The sequence below is a fragment of the Agelaius tricolor genome, unplaced genomic scaffold (assembly GCF_023055355.1).
Source record: "Agelaius tricolor isolate 1412-34295 unplaced genomic scaffold, bAgeTri1.0.p SCAF_10, whole genome shotgun sequence".
In the NCBI taxonomy this organism is placed as follows: Eukaryota; Metazoa; Chordata; class Aves; order Passeriformes; family Icteridae; genus Agelaius; species Agelaius tricolor.
In genome coordinates this window covers 3,082,600-3,109,281 of record NW_027269270.1, presented here as the reverse complement: position 1 = coordinate 3,109,281, position 26,682 = coordinate 3,082,600, and the positions used below count along the sequence as shown (strand labels likewise).

General features: G+C 44.0%; 3 protein-coding genes across 3 annotated transcripts; 1 reads left to right on the top strand and 2 right to left on the bottom strand.

The window, feature by feature from the left end:
- The first annotated feature begins 207 nt into the window (after positions 1–207).
- Positions 208–3,719, top strand: LOC139593402 (maestro heat-like repeat-containing protein family member 7). Its single transcript, XM_071434227.1, has 11 exons — positions 208–294; positions 535–722; positions 812–949; positions 1,211–1,325; positions 1,499–1,636; positions 1,882–2,058; positions 2,185–2,340; positions 2,495–2,596; positions 2,901–3,003; positions 3,091–3,147; positions 3,410–3,719. Exons 1-11 carry the CDS (start codon positions 226–228, stop codon positions 3,613–3,615), a joined length of 1,449 nt encoding a protein of 482 aa, XP_071290328.1. The 5' UTR covers positions 208–225; the 3' UTR covers positions 3,616–3,719.
- Positions 3,720–5,601: 1,882 nt separating this feature from the next.
- NUP35 (nucleoporin 35) lies at positions 5,602–14,609 on the bottom strand. Its single transcript, XM_071434409.1, has 9 exons — positions 14,454–14,609; positions 13,510–13,680; positions 11,378–11,505; positions 9,668–9,728; positions 8,921–9,065; positions 8,482–8,551; positions 8,262–8,390; positions 6,256–6,423; positions 5,602–5,898 (listed from the first exon to the last, which is right to left on the bottom strand). Exons 1-9 carry the CDS (start codon positions 14,485–14,487, stop codon positions 5,821–5,823), a joined length of 984 nt encoding a protein of 327 aa, XP_071290510.1. The 5' UTR covers positions 14,488–14,609; the 3' UTR covers positions 5,602–5,820.
- Positions 14,610–15,335: 726 nt separating this feature from the next.
- Positions 15,336–22,320, bottom strand: DUSP19 (dual specificity phosphatase 19). The gene is made up of 4 exons (XM_071434408.1): positions 22,026–22,320; positions 21,891–21,937; positions 20,446–20,598; positions 15,336–16,511 (listed from the first exon to the last, which is right to left on the bottom strand). The coding sequence occupies exons 1-4, from the start codon at positions 22,243–22,245 to the stop codon at positions 16,290–16,292; spliced, it is 642 nt and encodes a 213-aa protein (XP_071290509.1). The 5' UTR covers positions 22,246–22,320; the 3' UTR covers positions 15,336–16,289.
- Positions 22,321–26,682: the final 4,362 nt, after the last annotated feature.

Below are 26,682 nucleotides of genomic sequence, written 5' to 3'. Positions count from 1 at the left end.
AGCCTCCATTTCCCAGCCCTGGCTTGTCAGCCCATAGGCCTCCTGACATGCTCCCTCCCTACCCCTCTGTCACCTGGGCCCTTGTGGCTGCCCAGGCCACAGTGTCCTGGCTGAGACCCCCATGACACACAGCTCTGGTCCTGCAGAGGTGCTGCAATCATATGGAAGACCATAGCCTCGTCAGGAACAACAACAGAAAAGGTGCTACCAATCCTGCTCTGTGTGATGGACGGCTGGCCAATGCAAAAAATGTACACCTCTGATGGGGACAATAAGGATGTATTCGCCCTGGCTGTGAGTTTCCATAACTGGCCTTTGCTTGTATGCAGGTTGCTTCTCCAGTGCCTCTCCATCCTTTCCCTCACTGCAACGTATCTGCCTGCCTCAGGCACTGGGCTGACACCTGGCTTAGGGGCAGGGTTCAGGGGTGCCAGGCCGGCTGTTCCCCCTGTGTCTCCCCTGGCCTCTCCCTTGTATGCTCAGGCCTTGCTACTTGATAGTGAGTGCTGTCTCTAGATGGTTTATCCTTTGCAGGCAACCAGGGTGATTTGGGAGATTCTCCGCCTGCCCTGGTGCCCAGAGCCATTTGTGGAATATTCCCCCCATCTCCTTGTGGCTCTGCTGTGCCAAGTTTTCACCAGTACAGAGCAGGTGTCAGAGGAAGTAAATACTTTCTGGAAGAAATGTCAGGATGAAAATGGCATTGCCGCCAACCCCAACAGGTGCTCCATCCCAGTCCTCCTGTCACTCCCACGTCCCCAGGGCTGAAGCCCGAGGTCCCAGCGTAACCCGGTCTTTGCTCTGCACACAGATTTGTAGTGAGCACTGTGAAGGCATTGTTGCACCATCTGCAATGTCTGAATTTACTGATGGCACTGGAACGCAAGTGTGCCTGGGACACGCTGCTCCGTGCTGACACCCACCACTATGCAGTGGGTCTGCTGGCCAGGTGAGACCTCGTTCTGCCCACCGCCCCTCTCCTTTGTGCCCGCAACGCCCCGCACAGTCCCGTGGTCATGGGTGGCAGGGCCTTGTCACCAAGGGAGGGATGAGCAGAATGGAAAAGGCCGGCACAGGAGGGTGCCCGGGAATGGCCGCCTCCCAAAGCGCCCCCGGGGTGCTCAGGAGCAGATCAGAGCTCTGTGAGTCTGCCCTGGGAGAGCTTTGCCCGCCTGGCCCAGGAGCAATGGTGCCTTTTTCTCCCTGCCAGGGAGATGCGCCGTGTCTGCCAACCTTTCTGCTCCTGCATTGCACTGCGCCTGGTCTGCCGGCTCAGCAGGGAGGAATCAGACTGGGAACTGGCTGCCCTGGCGTTCCTGGTGGAGGTGAGCCCCATGGCCAGCGCTGCCTGGCTGTGCTGCCTCCCACCCCTCTGCCCTCTGGTAGCTGCAGCTGCCTGGGACACTGCCTGTGCCCTTTGCTGCTGCCTTGGCTGGGCCCCGTGCACTTCTGAGCTCCTGCCAGCTGGGCACCTCTGTGCCTGCTCTGTACCTTTCAGGTCCTGGATGGCCTGGACTTGAATGAATGGGGTAACAGCATCCTGGAGATCTTGACCAGGCACCTGCTGAGCGAGTCCGTGGAGATGCGTCGACTGGCACTCAAAGGCCTCATGGTGCTCAGCAGAGACCCCTCAATGGTGAGAAGGAGGCAGCAGCTGAAGCTGTGCTGGCAGCGTGGGGCTGGGGCAAGCAGCCCCTTGGGCTTGGCTGGGCTGTGGCAGCTGCTTCCAGCTCTCCAGCGTGGCTGTTGTGCTGCCTGAGTGCTTTGGGACAGGCCTTCGGCCTCTAGACTCCATGGCTGGCAGGTGGGGTTGCACTGCTGGAGCAGTGCTGGTGGTGAAGCTTTTCATGGATTCACAACACAGCCTTGTGTTCCACATAGGCCAAAAAAATGTGCAGCCTGTCGGAACCCCTCATGGATCTCCTGAGGAATGAAGACATAGAGGTGGTCAAGATGAGTCTGTCTGTGTTCACAAATATACTGCTGAACAAGGATATCCTAACATCCTGCCCCACAGCCCCGAAACTGGCTGACGCACTCCGGCCCCTCTTTGACAGCGTAAGGCTCTGTGCCCCCAGCCATGGCCCCTGGGTGCTGCCCAGAAGTGTGGTGCCCTGTGGCCTTTTGGGCCTGTGCACAGGGGGGCCTGGAGAATCCAGTGCTGAGTTTTTTCCTTTCCAACAGGACAACAGTCACGTGCAGTGGCTCTCCATTGGCCTCTACAAAGATGTGATGGAATCGGTAGTGGAAAAGGGAAAAAAGGCCCTGAAGATTCACGTGAGCGAGAGCCTGCTCCCTCTCTTTTTCCACTGCTATGATGAGAACCGGCGTGTGGCACAGGTGAGGCCTCCTGGCTGTCCCCATGGGAAGGGGCTCAGCTGTCTCCCCACCCCTGGCACCTGATGGGCTCCAGCCTCCTCCTGGCCTTGGCACAGAGATGCGGGTCCTGTGCCCTGGGCTGCGGTGCCATCTCTGGGTCTCTGCTGCTCTGCAGGCCTCTCGGGAAACGCTGCTGACTGCAGTCAAGTTCCTGAAGAGAAGGGATCTCAAACAGCTGCTGAAGATGGATGACCCATGGATCTTTGCCGAGCACGTGGTAAGGAGAGGCTGGAATCCCCAGCCCGATGCCTGGAGAAGTCGCCTGCCCACGGCGCCCAGTCTGTGGGGCTGGCAGCTGTGGCCCCTGCCCAGTGTCGCGGGTGGGGGCACCAGCCTGCACCCCACACGCCGCTCCCTTCCCTGGGCCGTGCGGGCTCTTCTCCAGGCCCCTCTGGCCCCAAGGCTGGTGCCGACCAGCTGGGCCTCAGGGCTCTGTGGAAGGGCGAGGGCGTAGGGAGCGCCCGGCCCAGGGGCAGGGCCCGCATCGACCCTTTCTCTCCGCACCCTGCCGCTCTCTGCAGCTGGCAGAGGACAGGTGCCGAGCGGCCGAGCACCTGCACCTGGCCCTGCCGTACCTGCAGAGCCCACAGGAGCCCCTGCGAGAGGCGGCCGTCAGGTCCATTGGTGAGCCACCGAGCCGGCTCTTGCTCCCTCCCTTCCCCATGGCCTCAGGATCCGGGCCAGGGGCCGTGACAGGCTCTGTGTTCCTAGGGATTGCCGGGATGCTCATGAGAGGACAGCGGGAGGAACTGCAGCTCATCTGTGAGGGTGAGTGAGGCCAGCGGGGTGTCAGTAGGAGCTGCCAGGGGAAGCTGCAATCCCTGCCCCTGCTGCGGCGGGCTCCTCTCCTTGTGCACACGAGGGGCTGCATCAGGAGAGCACAGAGATGTTTTTAGAGATGTGTCATTATGGCCAGCACCTTCTAGCTGATCCTTGTTGTGTCCTGCTTCCTTCAGGCCATGGCAAGAGCTGAATGGGCCGGTCCTTTCAGGGGCTTTCCTCACTCTGACCGTGGCTCTGTTTGTTTCAGCCCTTCAAGCCCTTCGCACAGATGAGAGCCCCTCCAACACAAACCTGATCGTTCAAGTCATGTTGGATGAAAGAGCTACATCACTAAGTTCATCTTCTGGATTGAGACAACCAGGACAGCAGCAGATCCCATGCAGGAGGAGACAACCCGGAGATGAGAGGAAAGCAGCTGAAGCTCCAGGCCCAGCTGATGCTGGGCAAGCCTGAGCTTGCCTTCCCTCTTTACTTGTCCCTCTCTGCGGCCCTCAGAACCTGCTTGTTCCCTTCTCCCAAGCTTTGCCATTAATAAACATTTCAGCTTCTTCACCTCATTTGTATCTTTGTGGAGCTGAAGTGGATCAAAACCTGAGCCCTGGAGCACACAGGCCCTGTCCTGCCGTTCTTTTCTGTGCTGCGTTTTGTGCAGAGAGAAGCAAAGCACATCAGGCTGGAAAGGGCCCTGCCCTGAAGGTCTGGTTTCACAGCATTGTGAAAGATCTAAGGGTCTTGCTGAGCACACTGAAGGTCAGCAGTAGGACGAAGAGCCTGGATTTTAGAAGAGTCAACTTCAGTATTTCCTGAATCCAGCTGTGAGGGATTCCATGGCAAGCATCCACTGGGGGCAAAGGAGCTTGGAATGCTGGAAGTTATTCAAGAATAGATTCCTTGAAAGCACAGCAGTGGTCCTTCCCTACGAAGGGAGAGGAAGAGGGCAGAACCAGAGACCACCCTGATTCACAGTGAGCTTTAGGTGTACTAAAAAGGAAGCAAATGAAGCAGCAGTACAGGGGCTTACACACGACTGTCCTGCTGTACAGAGCGCTCTCTGGCACTGCTGGGATCCTGGGTGCAGTTCTGTTCCCCACAACTGAGGAATTACAGCTCCTGCCTCGTACACAGTTAGGAACCCAAGGAAGTGAGACCAGAGGGAGGAGACCCTTCCAGTCTCTCTTGGGCATGGCTGCAAAACAGCTGCTGCTTCTTCCTCTTCCTGTGTTTGGGGTTTGCTGATCCCAGAGCCAGGTTGTGCTCTATTTTCAAAAGACTGTTCAGAACAGGCATGAAAAGTGCTCTGTGCACAGTGGAGAGTCCTGGAAGGTGCTTGCAAGAGCATCTGACCCAAATCTACCCTTTTGCAGTTTAAATATGTGGCTTTCTCCAGCAAGAAAGAGCTCCTCTGGCTCTGCCAGTGCCTGTTCTGCTGCCTTTGGGCTACCTAGTGTTGGGATAAGGAACTTGCACTAATTCCAGAGTCTGCAGTGACAACAAAGATGCTGAATTTGAGACTGGTAAGTTGCTATGGTGACTATATAAGGCTAAGCTGGAGTCCTAAAACTCCTTTGCTGCTGCGATGTTTGCTCAGCAGTTGAGAACTTGAGGACAATTGTAGTTTTGCTCTCAGCTTTGAGAATCACAGAATCCCCCAGCAGTTTGTGTTGGAAAGTATTTTAAAGATCCTGTAGTTCCAGTTGCCTGGCTGTGGGCAGGGACACCTTCCATTATGATTGGACTAATCCACCTTTACCTTCCCTCCTCTGGATTTTGATCTAATGTGAATATATCAGCTGATTAGATTTTGTAGCTCAAAGAAATAGAACAGGACTTTCCCAATATTCCATCTAAAGCCACTCTCTGGAAGTGGGAAGCCATTCTCTCTGTCCCTCCAGGCTCTTTCCCAAAGTTCTTTCCAGCTCTCTTGGAGCCCCTTTAGGCACTGGAAAGGGGCTCTAAGGGCTCCCTGGAGCCTTCTTCAGGCTGAACGTTCCCAGTTCTCCCAGCCTATCAGTGAAATGCTCCAGTTCTTGGACCACTTCCCGGTCCTTGCTGGCCTCCTCTGGCCTTCCTTGAGGTCCTCTGCATCCATCCCAAAGCCACCAGAGCTTGCACAGACAGAAGCTGCCCTCAGCTGCCTTAAGGGAAGAGCACACACAAACCTTCTGCAGTTGGAAAGAGGCAGTTGGGGAAGAGCAGCCTGACCTCCCAGCGCTGCTAGAAAACTTTTCAGCTCAGGAAGGAGTTTTGTTGCACTGGAAACAGCAGCTCCCCCTTTGGCTTTAAACACAACCAAAGGCACAGTCATTGATTAGAGGCTGAATAAAATGATGTATTGCAGTCCTGCCCACCTCTCCCTCAGGGAACTGACAGGCTGCTGGCTTCAGACAGCTTTTCTGAATGAGACAGAATTTTTTCACAATCATGCCATCAGACAACAAACAGGGGTAAAGCACTTTTATTTACACTTACTCAGTTTGTAAAACCATGTGTCCACTGCCATCATTTAAAGTGCAAGCTACATGTCTTCTGAATAAACTGAAGGCATACCAGGTGCTATGTAAGATAAAATACTGCCACCAGTAGTTATACAACTAACTACAAATGCCAGTAGCATAGTTCAAACCCTGACCAGCTTAGTGTGTTACTTCCTCTTGTATATTACCAGCCAAAAACATATTCCATTGCTTTAGATACAAGACTTTCATCTTTCCTAGGAGTTTGTCTGTCAGAAACCACCTACAAGGCAGGGAGAAAAACAAAAAGAGAAAATACAGAGCATCAGTCAACATGTAGTTAATAGTTTTTACACTAAGCATTTTTTTCTTCTTCTCCTAAGTGCTACTATATTTTGACAAAATATGTTTGAAATCTCTTCAAAACAACCCCTTAATCCCTGGAAAAGTACCAAGTCATTAATTAAGTATTGTTTTATTATTATTTTAGAGACTGAACAGACTGAGCTTGTACTGGAACCACATCATTAAAGAACTGACAGCAAAAGGTAAAGGTCACATTGAAGCTAATGTCTGCACAGCCTCATAGAGGTAAGGGGAGACAACACAAAAACACATGTTTCTGTTTCCCTTAAAATACCTGATAGTCACTAGTGGAAGCCTTATATGCTGTTGCCAGAGGTCTCATGGTAGAAATCCTTGCACTGTAATTTGCAGGTTGTGTTGGTGTGCCAGCAGATTTTGTAGGTGGAGTGAAAATCGAAGACATTGAGGATGTAGAGCTTCTTTCAAAGTTTTCCATCACACTCTTAAATAGAGGGTTAATATAATGTAAACAAATTCTGAAAAGCAGTATTCCAACCTTTATCATCTAAAATTATCTACTATTTGAATTTTTTGGATAGAACATAGTTGGATCCCAAAAGATAAAAGGTGTGTCAGTACAGAACATACAGGTACAAATGACCACCAAGCATTTTCCTCACTGCAATCATTTACATGTTGAATGATGACACTGCAAAGTAGTGCAAGTTTGGAATCTGTTCTTTGTCTGTACTGAGTGTCAGTCAAGTTAAACAATGTAGAGAATCAAATAGAAAAGGAAATGCAAACTCAAGGCTCCATTTTTATGGAGCTCATGTTTAGAAAGGAATGCATGTAGAATGGAAGAGGTAGGAGGTGACTTGATGGGAACCACAAGTTCCACAACAAACCAGAGAAAACAAGATGGTAAATAACAACCAGCCTGGGGACATGTGATTTGGTGCATTTAGACTCAGTGGAGCATAGGATTCAACCAGCCTAAAGACAGCAGAAATTCAGCAGCACGTTTGGTAGAAGAGCACTTTGCAAAAGAAACAATAGGACTGGTGCACATGGTGGGTGTGCAGCTGGCTCTGCTTAGCACAAGGGGAACCCATGGAACTGACTAATCCTTTTAAATCAGAGGCCTAAGTGCTGATGTCAAATCCATCATATCTAGTTTTCAGTTGCAGGAAAGTCTTACCAAAAGCAATCCTTCAATGGATTAGTCTCCTGAAATCTTTTGCCTCCAAAAATACAAATGAATGACTATGGGTTTATTTATTGGTATATGAAAGTGAATATTATCCACAGAAGACATAATGAGAATTCAAAAGTAATGAAGATCAGATGCCTGGCAATTATGTCTTAGATCATTACTCCTAGAGCTTCAGCTTACAGGCAATTCATTCATGGATACAAAGTGACACCAAAAGAGGACATGGTGTCACTGGCATGGACAGACCTCCAGCAGAAGCCCACAGAGAAAAGGGCCATAGAAGTACTTGTTTCTGAATTTTACTGAGTGTAAGAAATGTTTCAGTCTGCTAAAACTTCAGTAATTGCAGGTTCAGTTTCTAAGGCTGCCTTCTCACAATAGTTTACATCAGAAAGCTTACATTACTCTTTAGTATCATATATCCTTAAAGGAGACCAAAAAAAATAATCTGTGCAGAATGACTGAGGAATGACTGTTATTTTCTTAAGCTAATGTACAGTACCCAGTGCAAAGGGCTGCAAGTGTTAAAGGTCAGGATATTGCCAATACCTAGACATTAATAATAACTCATGTTAATATTAAGACTACAAGACAGCCATGTCTACCCCCAGCTACTACTTACAAGAGAGTGACATGTTTTTATAGGGGCAGGTGGGAGAACACGATTGGGATTTCCTCACTAACAAATTTTCAATCCAAAGTACTAAGATAAATTCAAGAGCCAGAAGCACATAGTCACATAAAAAATAGAGAGATACCATTAGGAGCAGCCACAGTCTTAATCTGCCATTAGGTATCTGCTGCAGGCCCTAAATTCCAGTCAGGAAACTTATGTGAATTGTGTTTTATATGATGGTTTCACTTCCTCATCTCGTACAGCAATAGAATTGTGTGCATTGTAACTTCCCAAGAGCACAGAGAGTGCTCATCATGGTCTTTCTCAGCAGGAAATGTGGGCATGTATTTAAGGAAAAACTTATGTGAATGTGTAACAGACTATATCTATAGAGATGAACTACCTACAGTTTGCAATTCCAAAAGAAAAAAAATTAAACACATCAGGGAAAATAAAAAGCAAGGCCAAAAGCAGAGTGCCTTTGAACTAAAAGCAACTATTAACTTACTTTTTCTATACAAGGCTTGACACCAATCATGATAGATTCACCAAAAATTTTTCCATCTTTGCTTAAGGCTTTCCGGGCTTGAAGCTTAGACTGATAACGAATATGCATCCAGTTTCCTGTGTTGGACATCTGAATGAGATCAAGTGAAAATTGTGAAATGGAGTTTTTTAAATGCTTAATTCACAATGTTTTCTGACATAAGTGTCAAACTAAGACATACCACATGCTTTAATATGTTTCCATACTGAGCAAACTGTAGTAGAATATAGGAAGCTGATGCTTGAGGAAATCTGAAAGACAGAAAAAAGTACTCATAAAATTGAGTGGTTTAAGAATTCAGGTGTTAAGATCCAACCCTATGAAGCATTTACAGAAATGCAGAAGAGAGCACTGTAATATCAGAAGCAGTGACTTGAGAAATACCACCTTCTAGGCACTTTAGCACACACCCCAACAGCAGAATGGTGCCTTTCTAACTAGAAAAAATCATGTGTAGCTCAATTTAAGATGGCTAACTGAAATGTATGTGTTTGCTTGCTTTAACCATAGCTGTACTTGCAGCACATACCAATGCCAGACAACATCAATGCCCAAGTATTTTTCTCGTATGCTCCAAAGACTTCCCCCAGGTTTTTCCAATACTTTGGAAATCAACTTACCCAAATACAGTTACCCATGTGTCATCAAGTTGATCTTCTGAAGTAAGGGAATCACCTTGAGTATAAAAAGGATCCAGCTGAGCAGGAGATAGAGTAGTCTTCTTAGGCTGCCCAATACTTGCAGGGCTGAACATGCTTGAAGAAGCTGTTCAATTGAAATGATATTGCTGAACAGATTTCTTTTGCAAGACAGAGGTTTATTAGAAAAGAATCAATTCAGTGTCAAGCATTTCACTTGGATGTGGAAGAGTTTGATGGGGATTTACTCACAGACAGAACAAGTAAGTCAATCATAACTTCACATCTGCAAACACACTAGGAAGTTTTTATGACTAGCAACCTAGTGTTCTCTTCGACTTCAAAACACCAATAGCTTAATACAGTTGTCAAATAGGAACAGGCCAACACAATAAAGCTTAGCAAGAAGCCACCAGTTGATACACAAGATATCAAACCTTGTGAAGATGGAAGGCAATCCATCAATCTCAGCTTCTTCACTCAATTACAACCACCTCTGTGCTCAGTTCAACATCACATTCGGAACAGGGAACAAGAAAAGCTGCTTGAAACTCAGTCTCAGAAAAAATAATTATTTCCTACTCATAGCCACACACCTTTTGAAAAGCTAACAAATACACCACCTCTTCATAAACTGGCAAGGAACTGATGTAGCTTGAACAGTGATGATTTTTCTATATTAAAGAAAGCAGTAAGAAAAGAGAACAGAAATTTTGACAGGACATCTACCTGCTCCTGGAGTTGATGGCAGAATTCCAGTGGATGGGCTCTGTGATAAAGTAAAGCTGGCCTGTATTAATATACAGAAAGGAACAAATTATTCTTATAGGTATACTGCTCAGATCAAGTGATTTAAACATTCAGGTAATAATATTAATTATTTGCCTTAAGTTATTCTTAGCTTTTTAGAGAACAGATATTTGCATGTATATTTAACCAAAGATTACCAAGAGCTATTAATGAAAAGTTATTTGACAGCATATTTGACATATGCTTTGGGAAACAAAGTAGCTTTAAGTATCAATAATCAGAAACCTTCTTAGAATAGTTCAATGCACTACTGCTGCACTGTAATAATTCACACATTCATATGCATCCTGATGGGAAGGATATTAGTATCCTAATTTTATCAGCCCTTTCACTGCCTAAAGGGTTCAGAAATCATGGGAACATAACCTTCCCTTCTATGGAGACTATTACTAGACTTACTTTCCTGCTCAACTATTTAGTGCATAGAAGGAAAGAATACTTTGAGTTTTAGATGGTAGCAGTTGTTTATTTTTTAACATATGATTTCAACACTCAAAACAATTTTAGTCTACTTTTAGCCTGAATTATGGCATTTCTTAGATTCAAGATCAAACAGCCTGGAGATACCTGTAGACCTAGCCACATAGGTTCTCATAGCTGCTCAACATTTTTTGAAATTTAACATCCAGTCCTTGAAGACGCTCTGTGAAGGATTCTGTCCTTCACAGAGAACCTCAGCTTTCAGAATAAACTTTTTAGAAGGCAACACTCAATACAAAGACTGCTCATTCAGTTTAAAGTGTTCTCCTTGCATCAGAAGAGTTCAGTGAAAAAGGACCTTAGTAATGCTTCATTAGTTAGTTAAGCAGCAGATATTATTATTATAAAATTTAGCTCATAGAAAGTTCAGTGTTTCTCCTTCAAAATTAACCCCAACTGTTTGATTAGATATTTTATTCAGAAAAAAAAATTCCTTCTGTTTCCATAAGTGCCTCTATTGCCTTCTAAAAGGTAATCACAGAAAGCCAGAATTATTAAGGTTGGAAAAGATCTCTGAGATCGAGTCCAACCATTAACCTAACACTGCCATCTTGACCCCTAAGCTGTGTCCCCAAGTGCCACTTCCACACATTTTTGAACACTTTCAAAGATGGCAATTCTAACACTTCCCTAAGTGGCCTGTTCCAATGCCTGACCACCCTTTCAGTGAAGAAATGTTTCCTGATATCCAATCTAAACTTCTTTTGGTGCAACCTGAGGCCATTTTCTCTTGTCCTATTACTTGCTACCTGGGAGAAGAGACCAGCCTCTACCTTGCTACAGCCTCCTTTCAGGTTGTGGAATGGTCCTTCTGGCAATCAGCAGCCCAATAAACTCACAAGAAAATGGAAAGCTGATAAACAAAGCTGAATTTGAGAACATAACTGACTTGCATAACTGAGGATCACTTGCATTTTTCATTTGCTGCTGAACTGAAAATTGGCAGTAACAGGAAACTGCTTCATGACCCCAGCTCTTGTTCAAACAGGAACAGGTACACCAAACAACCCATACTAAGCAACAGCATGATCTCTAGGCTCAACACTCATTTTGGTACAACAGTTTCTACAGCTAAGTTAGAGAATTCACTGAGGCAGTAAGCTGCCTCACATCTTCTGCTAAGAACAGGCCAGTGCTGAAGACACTTACTGTTCTCTTTAAGGACAGAGGTGTTGATCCAAGCCCAGGACTAGACAACTCATCATATATGCTTCTAACAGGTGGAGCACCACCTTTATCCTTATGTGAAGGGACTACTGGTTGTGGGGGAGACCCTCCTGCAATTCAAAGGAACAAAAGAAGAGCATGAGAAAAGTTGTCATTTTGCTTTGGTGCTTCTTGTTCTTGAAACTTCAGTAATACATTCAGCCATGCTCTCGTGTTGATTGTTGTTGAGACTTGATGGTTTCACTGGAGGTTTGCAGAGCCATCTGTCCTACCAAACTGTTCAGGTTTGAATGCTCTAGGTAGGAACATCACAGATGTCTCACACAGCATCCTGTTTATAATACAGAAGTATTATTGTTAATAATACAGAAGTATTATTTTTAATAATACAGAAGTATTATTTAGAACTTTAAGACCTCTTATTAACCCATTATATTCACTGTTTACATGTTCTTTCTCTGAAGTCCTGAGCATGGCTGTATCTTTCAATTTTAAGCCAAGCTAGAAATCTATTTTAATTGTTTGAGAGACTAACTTGCCCATAGTACAGACACAAAAGCAAGAATTTTAAAAATTGAGATATATAAAAATTGAGATTTATAAAAATTGAACCATACCAAAATGCAGAGACATTGCACATTACTGTCACATTCCCACTGTCCAAATTCCTTGGCTTCTTATCTATTTTCATATAAAATAAAAGTGTAAGCTCTTGAGAGCAAGGACTAGCTTGTATATAGACAGGATGAAGTTAAACCAGCTGCCCTCCCATTTTGTAAACTTGGGGACTTCCAGTATAACAGGGAAGTAAACTTCTTGAAAGAACTTGACCTATCTTAACCCTTTGTGTGGATTTACCCCAGGGGGAAAAAAAGTAGTTTGCATCAAGTTTTCATTTGCAAAATGTTTGGAAACCAAGCTTTTCCAATTCTGAGCCTCAAGGCTCTACTCTGAACTATTTAACACATACAAGAACTGCTACTGTTACATGGAATAATGTGCATTATGTAAAAGCACTCTCCCATCAAGGTTTGCAATTTAAGGGATGTACTTGATCACTTCCTTTGCGAAGTTTGTGTTAGTATACCTTACTAGCTCCTTGCTTCCTAAAATTGATACTCTGAGGCTATAAAAAACCCTTTAAAAAACCATTTGGTGAAATTCACATGATTACTTTCAATTTCATAAATATTTTCCTAAGAGGTTTGTTCCCAGATGTGTAAGGGCAGGCAGATAAGAGCAAGAAGCAGAAGACCAGCAAACCTCCAACTATGGAACATTTTAATTTGGAAGGGACCTGGAAAGATCATTGAGTCCAATCCGGCCTGACATTCAAAGAAGAGAATATTTCATTAAGAGAAATTCTTGCAGTACTTTAATCCTCAATTTTTCCTTCAAAATGACTAGCATATTAACACCATCAGATGTTAAATTATGCCAACTGATTTAGTACAAAAGCCAAGATCACCCATGGCATGTCAACTACTCATTGATTCTTCTCAGAGAAGAAAATAGATGTACAATACTAACATGGGTAAGAACCTCTCCTAGTCTGATTAATTAGGTGGTTGAAGAGAAATGAGCATCTACAGCTAGGAGAAGTCACTACTCCAGTCCAATGACAGCAGACATCAAGAGTTTAGCAACAATCACTAGATACTAATTAAGAAGTTGATTTTCAGTTTTTCTCCCTCCAATTTTTTTTAAGTTTGAAAATCTGTTAAGTGGCCTTTTAGAATTCAAAGAAATAGAAAAATTTCTGCAAAGAAATCAGCAGTTTGCACAAGCTGTATTTCGTTTGCCAGCAGGTATCTCTGTTTTCAACATCAATGTAAGTGCAACTGACTTGTAAAAAGTTGTGTAAATTGATTCTGTATTAGGAGAGGTTTATTACCTTCCTCGTAAAACAAAATTTTCCTGATACCAAAACTGTCGCATTTAAAACATTTATTATAATTGAATACACTGAGTTCACCACTTACTCAATCAGTGGAGTTTGCTTACAGAAAGAACTAAAACTATAAGGATTCAAGTCTGCAGCAGTCATGCAGAACAATGAAACAAACTAATTTTTTGCTTTCAGGACAATTTTCCAACATTCAACAAATTCTGACCTGCAAGCAGTGGAGACCTTGTTTCCATGACACCGATTGAAGGGCCGTATAAAGCACGTGGCTGCGGAGTCACTGGTGCAGGTAAGTCACCCATCAAAAACCCAGGGAGGAATTGAGCACTAGTTCCTTGTTTTGGAGATGTCGGGGAGCCAAGAGTCATTGGTTCAGCTCCTGAAAACAAAATTTTAAAATATGAAAAAGAAAAGTGAAAGAGAAAGACAAAGGCAGTTTTTTCCATTGTGGGCTCTATGAAAGAAACATAACACAAGATCCAGGAAGTGACTAAGATCACAGAATCCCAGAACTGTTAGGGTTGGAAAGGACCTCTGGAGACCATCTACTCCAAACCCGGTGCCAAGGGAGGGTCACCCAGAGCAGGTACACAGAAACGTGAGTTTGGAATGTCTCCAGAAAGGGAGACTCCACAGCCTCCCTCGGCAGCCTGGTCCAGGGCTCGGCTACAAGAAGTTCCTCCTCACGCTGAGACAGAACTACTTGTTTTGGTTTTTGGCCATTACTCCTCTCTCTCTCGCTGGGCATCACCGAAAAGAGCGTGGCACCATCCTCTTGGCACCCGCCTCGGAGATACTCACTTGTATTGATGAGACCAAAGGCGGTTTCATCATTCATTTTACAGGTAAACTGAGTTTATCACAATGCTGTATTTTTCGCAATTTCAAGTGGCGACCGATCGATCTAACCCCGCTCTCCTTTCGCATCACCCCATCGCGAACCGCCCCTTCCCACCCCGGCCCAGCAGCATCCACACCCCCGCCCAGCGCAGGGGCTCGGCCCCGGCCCCACAACCCTCACAGGGGCGCAGGCAGCGCCCGGGAACGCGCGGGGCGCCCCCGGCCGGGCCGGGCCGGACAGCACAGCCCCTGAAGGGCGCCCGGCGGAGCCGGAGCGCGGCGCGGGCCGGGGGAGCCGCGGGCCCAGGTCACCTGCGGGCGGCAGCTCCATAGCGAAGGCGGCCATGTCGGCCAGGAGGGCGGGAATGCGGCGGCGGCGGTGGCTCCGCCAGGCGCTTTCAAACCGCACGGAGCTTCCTGCCGTCGTCACTTCCGACCCTCCCCATCACATGGTGGGACAAAGCGGGGCGGGCAGAGCCCCGTCATGGGGTGAGGGTGTCGGGGCCCAGCATCGGCTTGTGCCGGCCGGTCCCCTCAGGGCTCCCTGGCAAACGGTCCCTCAGGGAGGGGCGGGTTGCGAACGGAGCTGAGGGAATCGCGGTCGTTGTTACCAAGGGCTGGTCCTGAGCTGCTCCCGCCGGCTGGGAACTCGGAACGGCCTCCCTACCCTGCCTTCCCCAGGGAAAGGGTGTCGGTCAGTGCCCAGGCTGCCGGCGGCCGCCGGGACAAGGCAATGAGCTGCTCCCCCGCGGATATGGGGGTCAATGACCACGGACAGCGATGGTTGCCTGATCCCCGCATTAACGTTTAGCATAGAATCGTGGAATGGGTCGGCTTGGAAGGGATCTTAAAGCTCATCCAGCTCCACCTGCTGCCATGGGTAGAAACACCTTCCACTATCCCAGTGAGCCCTGCCCAACCTGGCCTTGGGCACTTCCAGGGATGGGGCGGCCACAGCTTCTCTGGGCAACCTGTGCTAGGGCCTGCCCACCCTCAGGGTAAATAATCTAATCTTAATCTATTCCCTCTCTTTGAATCCATTCCCCCTTGTCCTGTCACTATGTGTTCTGGAGCAATTCACATTGAGAACAAAAGAGGTCTTGGTTCAAACACAACAATGTGCTACAGTTCAAACTACTGGTACCAGGACAGAACACCAATCTTGAAACCATTTAAAATCACTTTAGCACACAATTTATCCAAACACAGTGTTCTCTTTATTTTGTTGCATATTAATATATCAAATCATTAAGAGCTGGCATAAAGGCCACAAAATACTATTAAAATCTTGTAGATACTGTTTTTAAAAGCATATTAAAACAGTAATTTCAGGCTGGGATCTCTCAGGAAGACAAAATTGCACATTCTATGATCTCTTCTTTACATATGATGTGGAATGGAGTGAAGGGGCAGCACATGAGAACCAGATGAGAAGAAAAGAGGAGCATGAGCAGAGACAGATCATTATTAACATTTTTTGTATCTCTACTGAAATGGTGTACAGGAAAAAAAAAACCCTGCTAGTTCCAAGACTGGACTCATCATGCTAGTGCACTTCAAACCACTACTAGATGAGAAACAATAGAAATACACAAAGCATTAAAGCATCCTATGCATTTTGAGCATCCTCAAAAGACCATAGTTTTAATTAAAAAAGAATAATGGCTGGCTAGCCCACAAAATTCAGTAATATCATCTATAGTTGCAATATAATTTAAAAATCTAATATCAGCGTACTTCATTATATGAACATTGTATTATCTTGATTTTACAACCAACTAGGAATGCACAGATTTGGAAAGAAAGCAACTTACCTCAGTTCTTTTACTTCCTTTCTCTATTACCTGCATTTTCTGATGGTTCAGTGAGCAAACCATCATTCTATTGTTTTCTAATATTTCAAGGAAAACTGAGCTGTATCTTTTTATTAGAGCTCTTGTTGTAGGCAAAACTTCTCTGAAGTCAGTACAACACCATTTGGCCTTTTGATGACATGTTGGAAAAAACAGGGTCAAAGGAGGGTAAGAAAAAAAAATATATAAAGACTTGAAAATGCACATGTGAAAGGGGATTTCAGAATGACATTAAAATGCATCCAATATCTCTTCCTGTATAGTCAAAACACATCATTTCACTTCTCTCTTTGGATCAGTCATGATTGTTTATGCTTCCATTTGCCTTTAAAATCTGTTCTTGGTACTTGTGGAGCTGCTCCATGAAGCCAGGATTTGGACAAGCTGCAGGCCTCGCATTTTTCACCAAGGAAAAGGCTCTGGCAAAGCTCAGTCTTTCTGAATTCATTAGAAAACCAATGACTACAGCTGCTGCACGGGAGACTCCTGCATTACAGTGAACCAGCACCACGCCATCCTCCAAGAAAGAAATGAAATGTAAGTTATTAACATAAGGATATTCATTAGGCAGATTACAAGTGTAAGAAACTTTACATAAAATTATTGTAAGACTTATTGAAAGCTCCTTGCTGAGCTCAAAGTAAATACTTACACATATAAGTAAGTCCAAACAAAGATATAAGCGTGACATAAACATGAAATTGAGTATTTTTCTATTCAAAAATGCTTTATTATTACCAAATTTGTCAAACTTAATTCATACCACAGAACTAAAACACATCGTTTTTCCTTCTTCCTGAGGCCTTACAGCAGCCTGTTAATGTAAAAACCAAATCACAGACACCTGAGATACTGAAGTATCTGATCTAATTGACTGCCAATTTTGAAATAGATTTTATTTCCAATATGGAAAGGTACTTGACAGTATCTTGTTAAAGGTTAAAGACATAGCAAGGCAGCCAAGAGCTGGGCACAGAGGCAGATTTTAGAACATCTTGTAGTCCCAGTTGCATGTTTCTTGTGCACTCTGCAGGGAAGATTCTGGATAACAGGGATCATGCACAGGAACAGAAAAATTAGAAAAGACATTGTGTGATTTGCAACAGATCTCTCCCTTCCCACCACACCACTGGTGCAACTAAGGCCCCTTAACTGGGCACTAGGGTGCAAAATCCAAAACTACTCAACCTCCCATAAACTCACAAATGCTTCTGGGGTTTGAATTCAGGCTTATCCTGAATTACATATAAAATTAATGGGTTTTATCCTACTTAAACATTTCCCTCACAACCTTTGAGACACCTGAATGGCTCTTTTTAAACACTGCAAGTTTTGTTAAGAAATAACAAGCCCAAACTAATACAAAGACTACTAGACAATCTAGCACGTGTTACAATGTTTGCAAGGCCCAGGCTTTGTGATGTTGTCATGTTTGTATATCAGACTGTGACCTGGAAAAGCCCCTTTGACACAAAAAGAGACCACCAAACCCTCAGCACTTCCATATTCTGAATGAAAATACTGAAACATGAAACATGTGCTCAGATACTTGAGGCTCAACAAAACTATTCTAGATATAAACAGCCTGTTCTGTCTGCCCTTAACAGATACAAGTTACTTAATGGGAATTTTATCCAGAGACAAAAAGGTGTTTTAAAGACCAGGGTTCCTTTTCAAGAACTTAATAGTTTAGGTTACAGATTTGGGAGCTACAATTATCTGGTATTTTAACAGACACACAGACCAGAAAATGGTTCATGCTGCAAAAATCTTCCACTTTAAATAACAAGACAAAGAGGTGTGGAATGGAATATTATTATCCTTGTTGGAGAAATTCCAAGCTGAGACTAGAAGAATGAGGCACAACATTATGACAGAGCTAGGAACAGAGTCTAAACTCCTGCATCCCAGCACAGCAAATAATGGTAACAGCCTTCCTTGCAATGGAAATCACATCTTCTGTGTACTGCCTGCTATAGAAATTGCTCTCTTTAATTTTTTTTCTTTTCCTTTGTACAGTTTATGCTTTATTTTCCTCTTTCACATTTAAGTCTGATGTGTCTTTTTAAGTAACTGGTTTGCTTTACACTGCCAAAAATTATATAGTGATGCTCATTAATCCTGAAAATTATTGAACATTAATGAATCTGGGCCATAATATTAAACCAACTTTAATACTGAGAATGTTTATTTTTCCTTGCTGAAGTCCATTGTTTACAGTTCATACAAAACTGAATTTGGCATGTCAAATTTAACCTTTAACCTTTAACAATTCTTAACTAATTTTGTATTAGCTGTGAATACAGAATAAAAGCAAGAAACAGACAGCAAACAGGAAATTCACCTGTATTTACCAAGAACTCCTTGCTCTGATGCTGATACTCTGAAATGGTCTGCGCACTTGCAAGAATCATGTCAGATTCAAGACCAAGCTGGGTTTTTTTTTTAGTTTTTATGGAGAGAGAAACAAAATCACCTTCCACCAACAGAAAAGGTGATTATACAATGGTTCTGCACAGTGGGCAAAAAGCCTCATCAAGGGAAGAAATTTTAAAAAAGCATTAATTTTTTTGTCAAGTTGAAGGCTAATGTAATTCCTTATAGATCCATTTTACTTTGCAGTGAACTGAGGCTTTTCCCTTAGGAAAGATAGGGGGAGCAATAAGGAGTGATGTTCATGAACAAGGAAAGATTTTCTCTTTGGAAACACAAGACTTCAGAAGTTTCATTATTAGATATTAAACATTTTTAAAAAGTATCCCTCATTCATAGTATTATGACTTGACATGGGTCACTGAACGTGTCATGGAAAACCTGCCTGCCAAGTTGGAGCCTAGAAGAAAAGCTGAGCTCTGATCAGTATCAGAATTTGTGCCATGGTGTCTAGAGACTTGAGCCATTACAGTTTTAGAAAAGTGAATCCTGTTACAAGTAGCCAGCTGGCAATGACTTACAGAACAGTGCAGGCTTCACTTGCATCCTCAAATTCACATGCTCTCATACTTCCTTCATGGAGTTAACCATGTTCTAGAAATAATTTCTCATATATCATGTTCTCTCACCAGTGAACATCTCTTCCCTCCCCCATTTTAGGAGATAGAACAGTAGTGTCTCTGTGGTTACTTCAACAGAAGAACACTTCATGACACAATTTATCATAAGCTCTTTCAACACTATTTTGACAAAGTAAATGAAGTAATTTAAACCACCTAGAGATCTGTCTCTGTATATCACTATCATGTGCTTTTTGAACTGATCCTGGAGAACAACTATTCCACCAATTACCTTCTCTTTCATCCACCTCTTCCATCAGAAAACTACTTAATGTTGTTGTAAAAGTTTTCCTGTAAACTCCTGACCTACAAAACAGTAACTGAGATATAAACACCAGAGGCAGAAAGTAAAATTGTGCAGTTGTGAATGGCAACTCTCATTTAGAAATGAACTGGAAAGTGTAATTAGAAACTTTGAAAAGGTCATTTAGTGATAATACGTTATCACGTAGCTTGTAAATTATAAATGAGAGAAGGAAAGAACACTGAGACACAAAGAAAACTGGGGCAAGATCATCTTTTATCCCAATCTACATAAACAATGAACCTGACAGATATGGTAAAATAACACCCAATAATGTCTGGTTGTTGAGTTATAGTTTAGATTCCAAAACAATGGTTGTCATAAATTACACACTAAACCTGAATTTAACAGCTCTGAGCTGGGCTACAGATAACTCTGCCAAGCAGCCCCAGAAGGGTTTTTCAGCCTATTTTCTATGTCACATCCTTTCAGGATTTTGTGAGCAGTTAAATCCCTTTTGGCTCCAAGACTACTAGCACATTTTCTGATATTCTTGGTATGTATGTGGATTCATAGCATCTTCTTGGTGCAACCTGGTCTGGTGGGAGGTGTCCCTGCCCATGGCAGGGGGTTGGAGCTAGGTAATCTTTAAGGTCCCTTCCAAGCCAAACCCTTCAATGATTCTATAATGAAATGCACAAGGATGGTGAACAGCTGATGATAAACCACATAGATCTGTAAAAGCTCTGTTTCTTGCTTCTAATCCAGGCTGGTTTCTAATCCAAAACAACATCCCCAATGGAGAAATACATTCTCTTCATTTCCTTTTGTCAGGGGTAGTGACTTGGATTTAGGATGCAGCTGAGTAATCTCAAATGAAGACCTGGTCCAACTGTTTTAAAGATGCATTTCTTTAAAACTCAAGACAGCCATTCTGAAAAGCAGTGCTGGAGGGAATGAGGATTAATAGCAGTGCCATGTCTCTAGGAATGCTTAGAAATTACTTGGATTTTCTATTTAAAATTTAAAAAGACAATGGCCAAACTATTTATTTGGTACCATATTTTAACAAAAGATGCTGCTTTAGTTCTTACATAGTGTTATAAATAATCTCCACAGGATAACTACTAACATTAATTATTGATAGACTGTACCTGGATCCTGGCTTTCTCAATAAACTCAAAACATTCAGGGAAATAGGAGGTAATATCAGTTTCTGGGAGGTCCAGAATGGAAATGGTCTTGTATGTAAAGTCATCGAGGAAGGCATTTTGGACTCCATATGCCACGTTTAGAACGTGAGTGACCTAAGTCAAAAAAATAAAAGAAAAGAAAAGAAAAAGGCATTTTCTGAAGATAGCAAGCAAAATGAGCAGTAACAAAGGTGCATTAATCTTTAGGCATACACAGACTCTACCTTACACTGCTGCAAAGTTCAGTTTTACATACATGTGTTGTCTATGGTATGCTTTTCTCCTAGCAAAGTTTTGAAGTGTGCTAATACATACTGTGATAAATCTCAGGGTTTTTCTGAGAGGAAATGAAAAGATCAGTGCTCAAACACAGACTAAAAAATGGGTTTTCAACAGAAAAGGGAGTTTTCATCACATGGTTGGAAAATAAAAGAGAAAGCAATAGGAATGAGAACACAGACCACCCAACAATCACCCAAATTTCAAGCCTGCTCTAACCCATCATGTTAATGTTCCTTCTGGTTAGTGACCAGAAACATTTCCTGAAGCAGGAGGATTTCAGAGTAAACTACTCCTGTTCTTGGCAGGCAACACCACCTCTGGCTTCCTGCCATCTCTGCTCTGTCCAGCCTACAGCCAGGTTATGGATTATTTAAAGTTACAGTAAAATGACATTTAGATGGCACCAGATGCCAACCTGGTGCATGCCCTGTCCTGCACAACCACAACTGTCCAAAGACCTTATCAGCCCATTACTGCACTAGAGTAAAAAGACAAAATTGTGGGACAAACTTAGAGAAGCTGCTTTGTTTTTCTAGTTTCGTCAATCCACATAAGGCAAGGGGGAACGGTGCTGCTTAGTGTCTGAAGTGGAAATGCCCATGGCAGTGTAGGAATCTGTTCCATTAAACAGCTCTACACAATCATCACTCTTGCAGGGAAGCAAAATTCTTCTCAGTGGTACCTAGCAACAGGATGATGAGCAATTGCCATAAACCAAAATATAAGAAGTTCCACCTCATCATGAGGAAGGACTTTAGATTGAGGGTGGCCAAGCACTGGAACAGGTGCCCAGGAAGGTCACAGGGTCTCCCCTGGAGACATTCCAAACCCACCTGGACGTCCCTGTGCCACGTGCTCTGGGTGACCCTGCCTTGGCAGGGGGTTTGGACTAGATAATCTCCAGAAGTCCCTTGGAAGATTCTGGGATGCTCTGAAAGCTATTCAGCTTCTCGTGAAGCCAACAGAAACCCATCCACCTGCAAACGGAGCAGCCTCTTGAAAATACAAGTGGAATACATTTTTTTTCTCAGATTCGCTAGAGGATTTTTCAGAATTTTTAATTTACAGGAGAAACGCGCTGCGCGCATTATGCGAGATGCCTCCGTACACCCACGAAATGCTACCTTGTGCTTCCTCATCGTCTCCAGGTCGTGAGCAGCATCCTGCGACCCTGCGGAGAGAGACAGAGCGTGCCCGTAGCTGCACCGAGCCCCCGCCCGCCCGGCTGGAGCATCGCTCCCCTCTCCCAGCGCACTCACCCAGCAGCAGCCAGGGCTTCACCACGCCGACCTGCAGGTCAGCGCTCAGGTCCTGCACGAAGCCGCCGCCGGGCGCCGCCTCCTCCTCCTCCTCCATGTGCAGGCAGGCGCCGCGCCACGTCTCGACGATCCTGCGGCCGGTCAGCGTGGTGACGCGGGTGCGCTGCTTCCGCAGGTTGGCCCTGGAGAAGCTGCGGATCTCCTGGGCGAGGGAGTGCATGGCGCGACTGCCGGCAGTGCCGCGCCGTGCCGTGCCGTGCCGTGCCGCCCGTGACGCGGCCCCGGGGGCGGTACCGCGGTGCCTCGGGTGCCGCGGCCCCCCCGGGCCGTGCTGTCGTAACTGAAGGAGCCTTTAAATAGAAAAGGCATCTTTGCAGGCCATGCAGCAGAGCCTGTCTGGCTCTAAGCGGGACCTGCTTGTCGGGAAGCGTGGGGAAACATTGGAAAGAGCTAAATGGAAAATATTAGAGTTCAATATATATATTTGGTTTGGGTTTTTTTCCTCAGAGTCATTTGACTAGTGACCAAAGATTAAAGAAAATTAGTTTCTTATGTTTACCAAAGAGGTAAAATGAAGAAAAGGGAGACAAGGTGAGGCTGCTTCCCTTATTCCCAGTCTTAATGCCCATGTTTTCATGTGTTCTCTGTAGTGTACCATTTGCAATGTTCCACAGCCGGTCATAGCATCACAGCCTGGTTTGGGTTGGAAGGGACCTTAAAGACCATCTCATTCCAAGCCCCCTGCCATGTGCATAGACACCTTGCATTAGACCAGGTTGTTCCACGCTCTGTCTTGGCTTCCAACACTTCCAGAGATGGGGAGTTCACACCGTCTCTGGGCAACCTGTTCCAGTGCCTCGCCACCCCCACAGTAAAGAGTTTCTTCCAGATATCTATTTCCCATCTTTCATTTTGAACCTCTTCTCTCTTGCCCTATCACTGAGGTTCCTGATGAAGAATCCCTCTTCCTTGTAGGTCCCTTCAGACAATGGAAGCCTATATAAGTGTGTGAAACATTCCTTTATGAAGTAAGACGGTAATACTCCTAACTTAAATTCTGCCAGAAATACATTTCAGTTTGCTAACAATCCTCTGTGCTAGCTTATAGAATAAGGAGATATTACTACAGTACTTCTCCTCTTGTATTATTCCTCAAACTTATGCTGGAGGATATGATGACTCTGAGAAGATCTTCCTGATAGTCCGCCAGAATGCAGCACAGACCAAAGGCAGCCACGTAAAGAGGTCTACAAATGCCTTGGCAATTCAAGAAGCAGAGAATCCTGTTAGGAACTGCAAGAGCATGAGTTATTTCTGGGAGTGCCAGAGGCAGTTTTCTAACAGGAATGAGATATAAAATCGAGGTAATCTAAAAAAGGCAGAATACTCCACACACTATCTGCAGCTGATGGGGTGGTAGGTCCTGTGGAGAGCAGCACTGCAGCTGAGCCAGCCAATGTGTGCCCGCTTTCTGTTCAGTTCTGTTAGGCCTCTGGTTTGGGTTGTGTCTGGTGGAAATTAAGGGTATAAAGAGGGGTTGATTTTTGGCAATTAAGAGATCTTATTCAGAAGTATAGGGAGGTCTTTGAGTCTTTGTTCTCCATGGCTACAAGTGGACTGTGCTTCGTAGCAGTTACCTTAAAACAATAATGATGCAGAAGTTGATTAATTTGTTCTTTCTTAAGGCCTTATCAGTTATTTTGATGAAGTTGACTACAAAGGAAGCGATGGAGAGCTTTAGGTCTGTGGTCCAAGCCAGCAATTACATAGAATTTCATGGCTGTTTTCAAGCTATGTTGGCTCACTGTAGCTGCCTCTGTGAGAGACAAGGATATTAGGGTATCTTGCAAGAATACAGAGAGCCTTGAAAGGGTTAAAAGCATTGTGCCTAGGTATACTTGGGCAAGAACAAGAAGCATTGTAACCAATGCAGAAGCTAGATGAGACTTAGCGAGAAATAGGGAACAAAACTTGCAAAAAACAAAAGCCAAAGCTTGCTAAAACTTTGCAAGCAAGTTTCAAGCAAGTTTTTCCGGTGAGGAAATCAATAAAAGAGCTAAGAAGAGGCTGCACATGCCTAAAGGAGAAAGGTGAAAAGGGCACAGTGATGAAGATATCCAGCCTTCATCAGGAGACCCCTGAGGAAGACGTGGAGCCTTCCTCAGTGCCACCGTCAGGATGCACTGCACCTGCACGTATGCTAATGATAGTGATGAGTTTTAGGAAATAATTTGCATAACTGTGGAAAATGGATTGATAGAAAATTCTCAAAACCTAACAGAAAGCTCACACAGTGTGCATCTCTATGCAAACCTTGAGATAAGGAATGCTGACTTAGAAATGCCACAGAATATGACAGACATTGTTAAGAGAGAAATGGAACTAGAAACAAGTTTCAAAGAGTGGCCTTACAAATAAGACTGGGTACTTTGGAGAAATAGAACTATGAAAGATGCATTGTAGTGAGACCCACAAGGGGTAATTTTAGATGATTAACTTTAAGGCATTTACAACATAGTGTAGCAAAAGCTGATAGACCAAGAAACACTTATAGTGTATTGTAATTAAGAAATATTGTAATTAAGGATAGTTTTTTGTTAGAAAACACTTTTCTAAGGAAAACTATGAATGTAGCCATATATTGTGATTTGCTGTGTGCCTGGGCGTGCACTGTTGGGAGCAGTGATCTCCACCCCCCAGTGCACTGAATAGAACAAATATCAATTTCTTGGACTTTGTCTCAGAGTGTCTCTTGGCCCGTTTTGGGGTGATTCAGCCTCGTGTCAAGAAATTTGCAAGCCTTAGCAAAATTTGCTTGCAGACAAGCCCCAGCATCCTCCCCTTAGAGTAACCAGGTGCTTTGTTCCAGCTTCTGGCCTGGATGAGTATGGGGTGTGCTGTGTAAGCTTTTGCAAGACTAAGACAAATCTGAAAGACACTTGCAATTAAACTTAATAATACAGCTATGTATTTTTCCTTGATCTCAAAGGAGGAAGATGCAATAGGTGTGGATGCAGAAAGGCAGCTGACTCCACAGTAATAAATTCATTTTCTGCTAGGGGTGTTGATCCTTGTTATAGCTGCCTTAAACACCAGGGGTCCCTACTGGACAAAAAAAATCTGTGCTGCTCTTTTCTCTCTGAAATCCAAACACACTGCAGATGTTTATATGCAGAATTATTATCTTATTATTTAGTGTGTCCATTTGTGTCATAAGCATTAGATATAGCTTGAATATTCATAGACGCTATTTCTTATGAAGCAGGCATTTTCTGCTTTGACATGATGATGTCAAGTTGTTAATCCTGCTCATTACAGGGTGGAAGAGAAGATAATTGTGAATTAGAGTTTTAAACTGGGATTTCAGTTCACAGATGATTTCCTATATTTGTCTTGCATGCTTTGTTGAGAGTAGAAGACTTCTTTAAAGGTGTGGCAGGAGATGGATGTTTTCTCTACTTCCTTGGCTCAAAGTGTTTATGGTATTTCTGGATCTTCAGGTTTTGAATAAGCTACATATCAATGTGAATGCAGTAGTTTAAAGTAATTTTTAATGTTATAATTCTTCTGTTTGGTCTCTCAAGAAATTCAGCAGAACCTGTTCTATGGGTATACAGTAAGAAATGTGTACTGTAATTACTAATTATTACAAAAAGCAGCTGGTACATATTCAAAGAGCTCATAAGGCAGTACATCACTGTATCTATTTCCTTCCACTATTATTTTTGTCTAGGTACTGCCTGTACTTATTGATGCAAAAGAGCTGGCTCCCATCTGAAAAGTGATAACCAGACATTCCAGATAGCTGACTTTGAAAAACCAGCCTTGCACTCTGAAAGATGCGTATGTTAGAGGGTTGAGCTAGATTGTAAAATGCACTGAAAATTGATAGTAGATTCTTAGGTTGGTAATTTAACTGAAGTGGAGAACTGAACCCTAATTAATACACTAATTACATCACATTTCAACCTGCATTTACCAGATGACTTTTGAGGAGTAAGAGAAATGGGGGAGAAAATCCAAGTATTGTGAGCTAATATCTAACTCTAATAATGCCTCTGCTTCAGGCTCTATGTTCTGTGGTTGAAAATAACAGAGAAGTTGGAAATAACTCTGTGCACCAGTTGGTGACTGGATGACTGTGAATCATGAATGTAGTGTGTGATGAGAAATGCAAGTGTGACAGTGAAATGCATGAGGAGGTATTTAAAACAGAGAGAGGGAAATAATAATGCCATGCAAGTTCTAATAAGCCTTTTTGGAAGTGCATTTTGCTATTTGGGGACAATGGTATTCAGGAGAGTTGATCTCATTCTTGACACAAGTGCAAAGAGTAGTTTAAAGCTTAAATTGCCATGCATATGTCAGACTCTTATCAAAGCACTCTGTGGTACATGGACCCCTTGGGACAGACAGCTCCTGTCCATGATGATTTGGGAGGGAAAAGGCTCCTTCAGGGGGACTATTTCACCACCATTTGTGCCAAAACACACTTAAACCCTTCTGAGTGTACATGCTTCATGCATGACAGGATGCTGTCTCCTACACAACCTGGAGACCCTTAGCTGGAGCAGAATCTTTGCAAAGCTGTCAAGACATGATGCCTACTCCTGTAGGCACAGAGTTTGTGGTGATTGGGAGTGGGCACAGCTGTGCA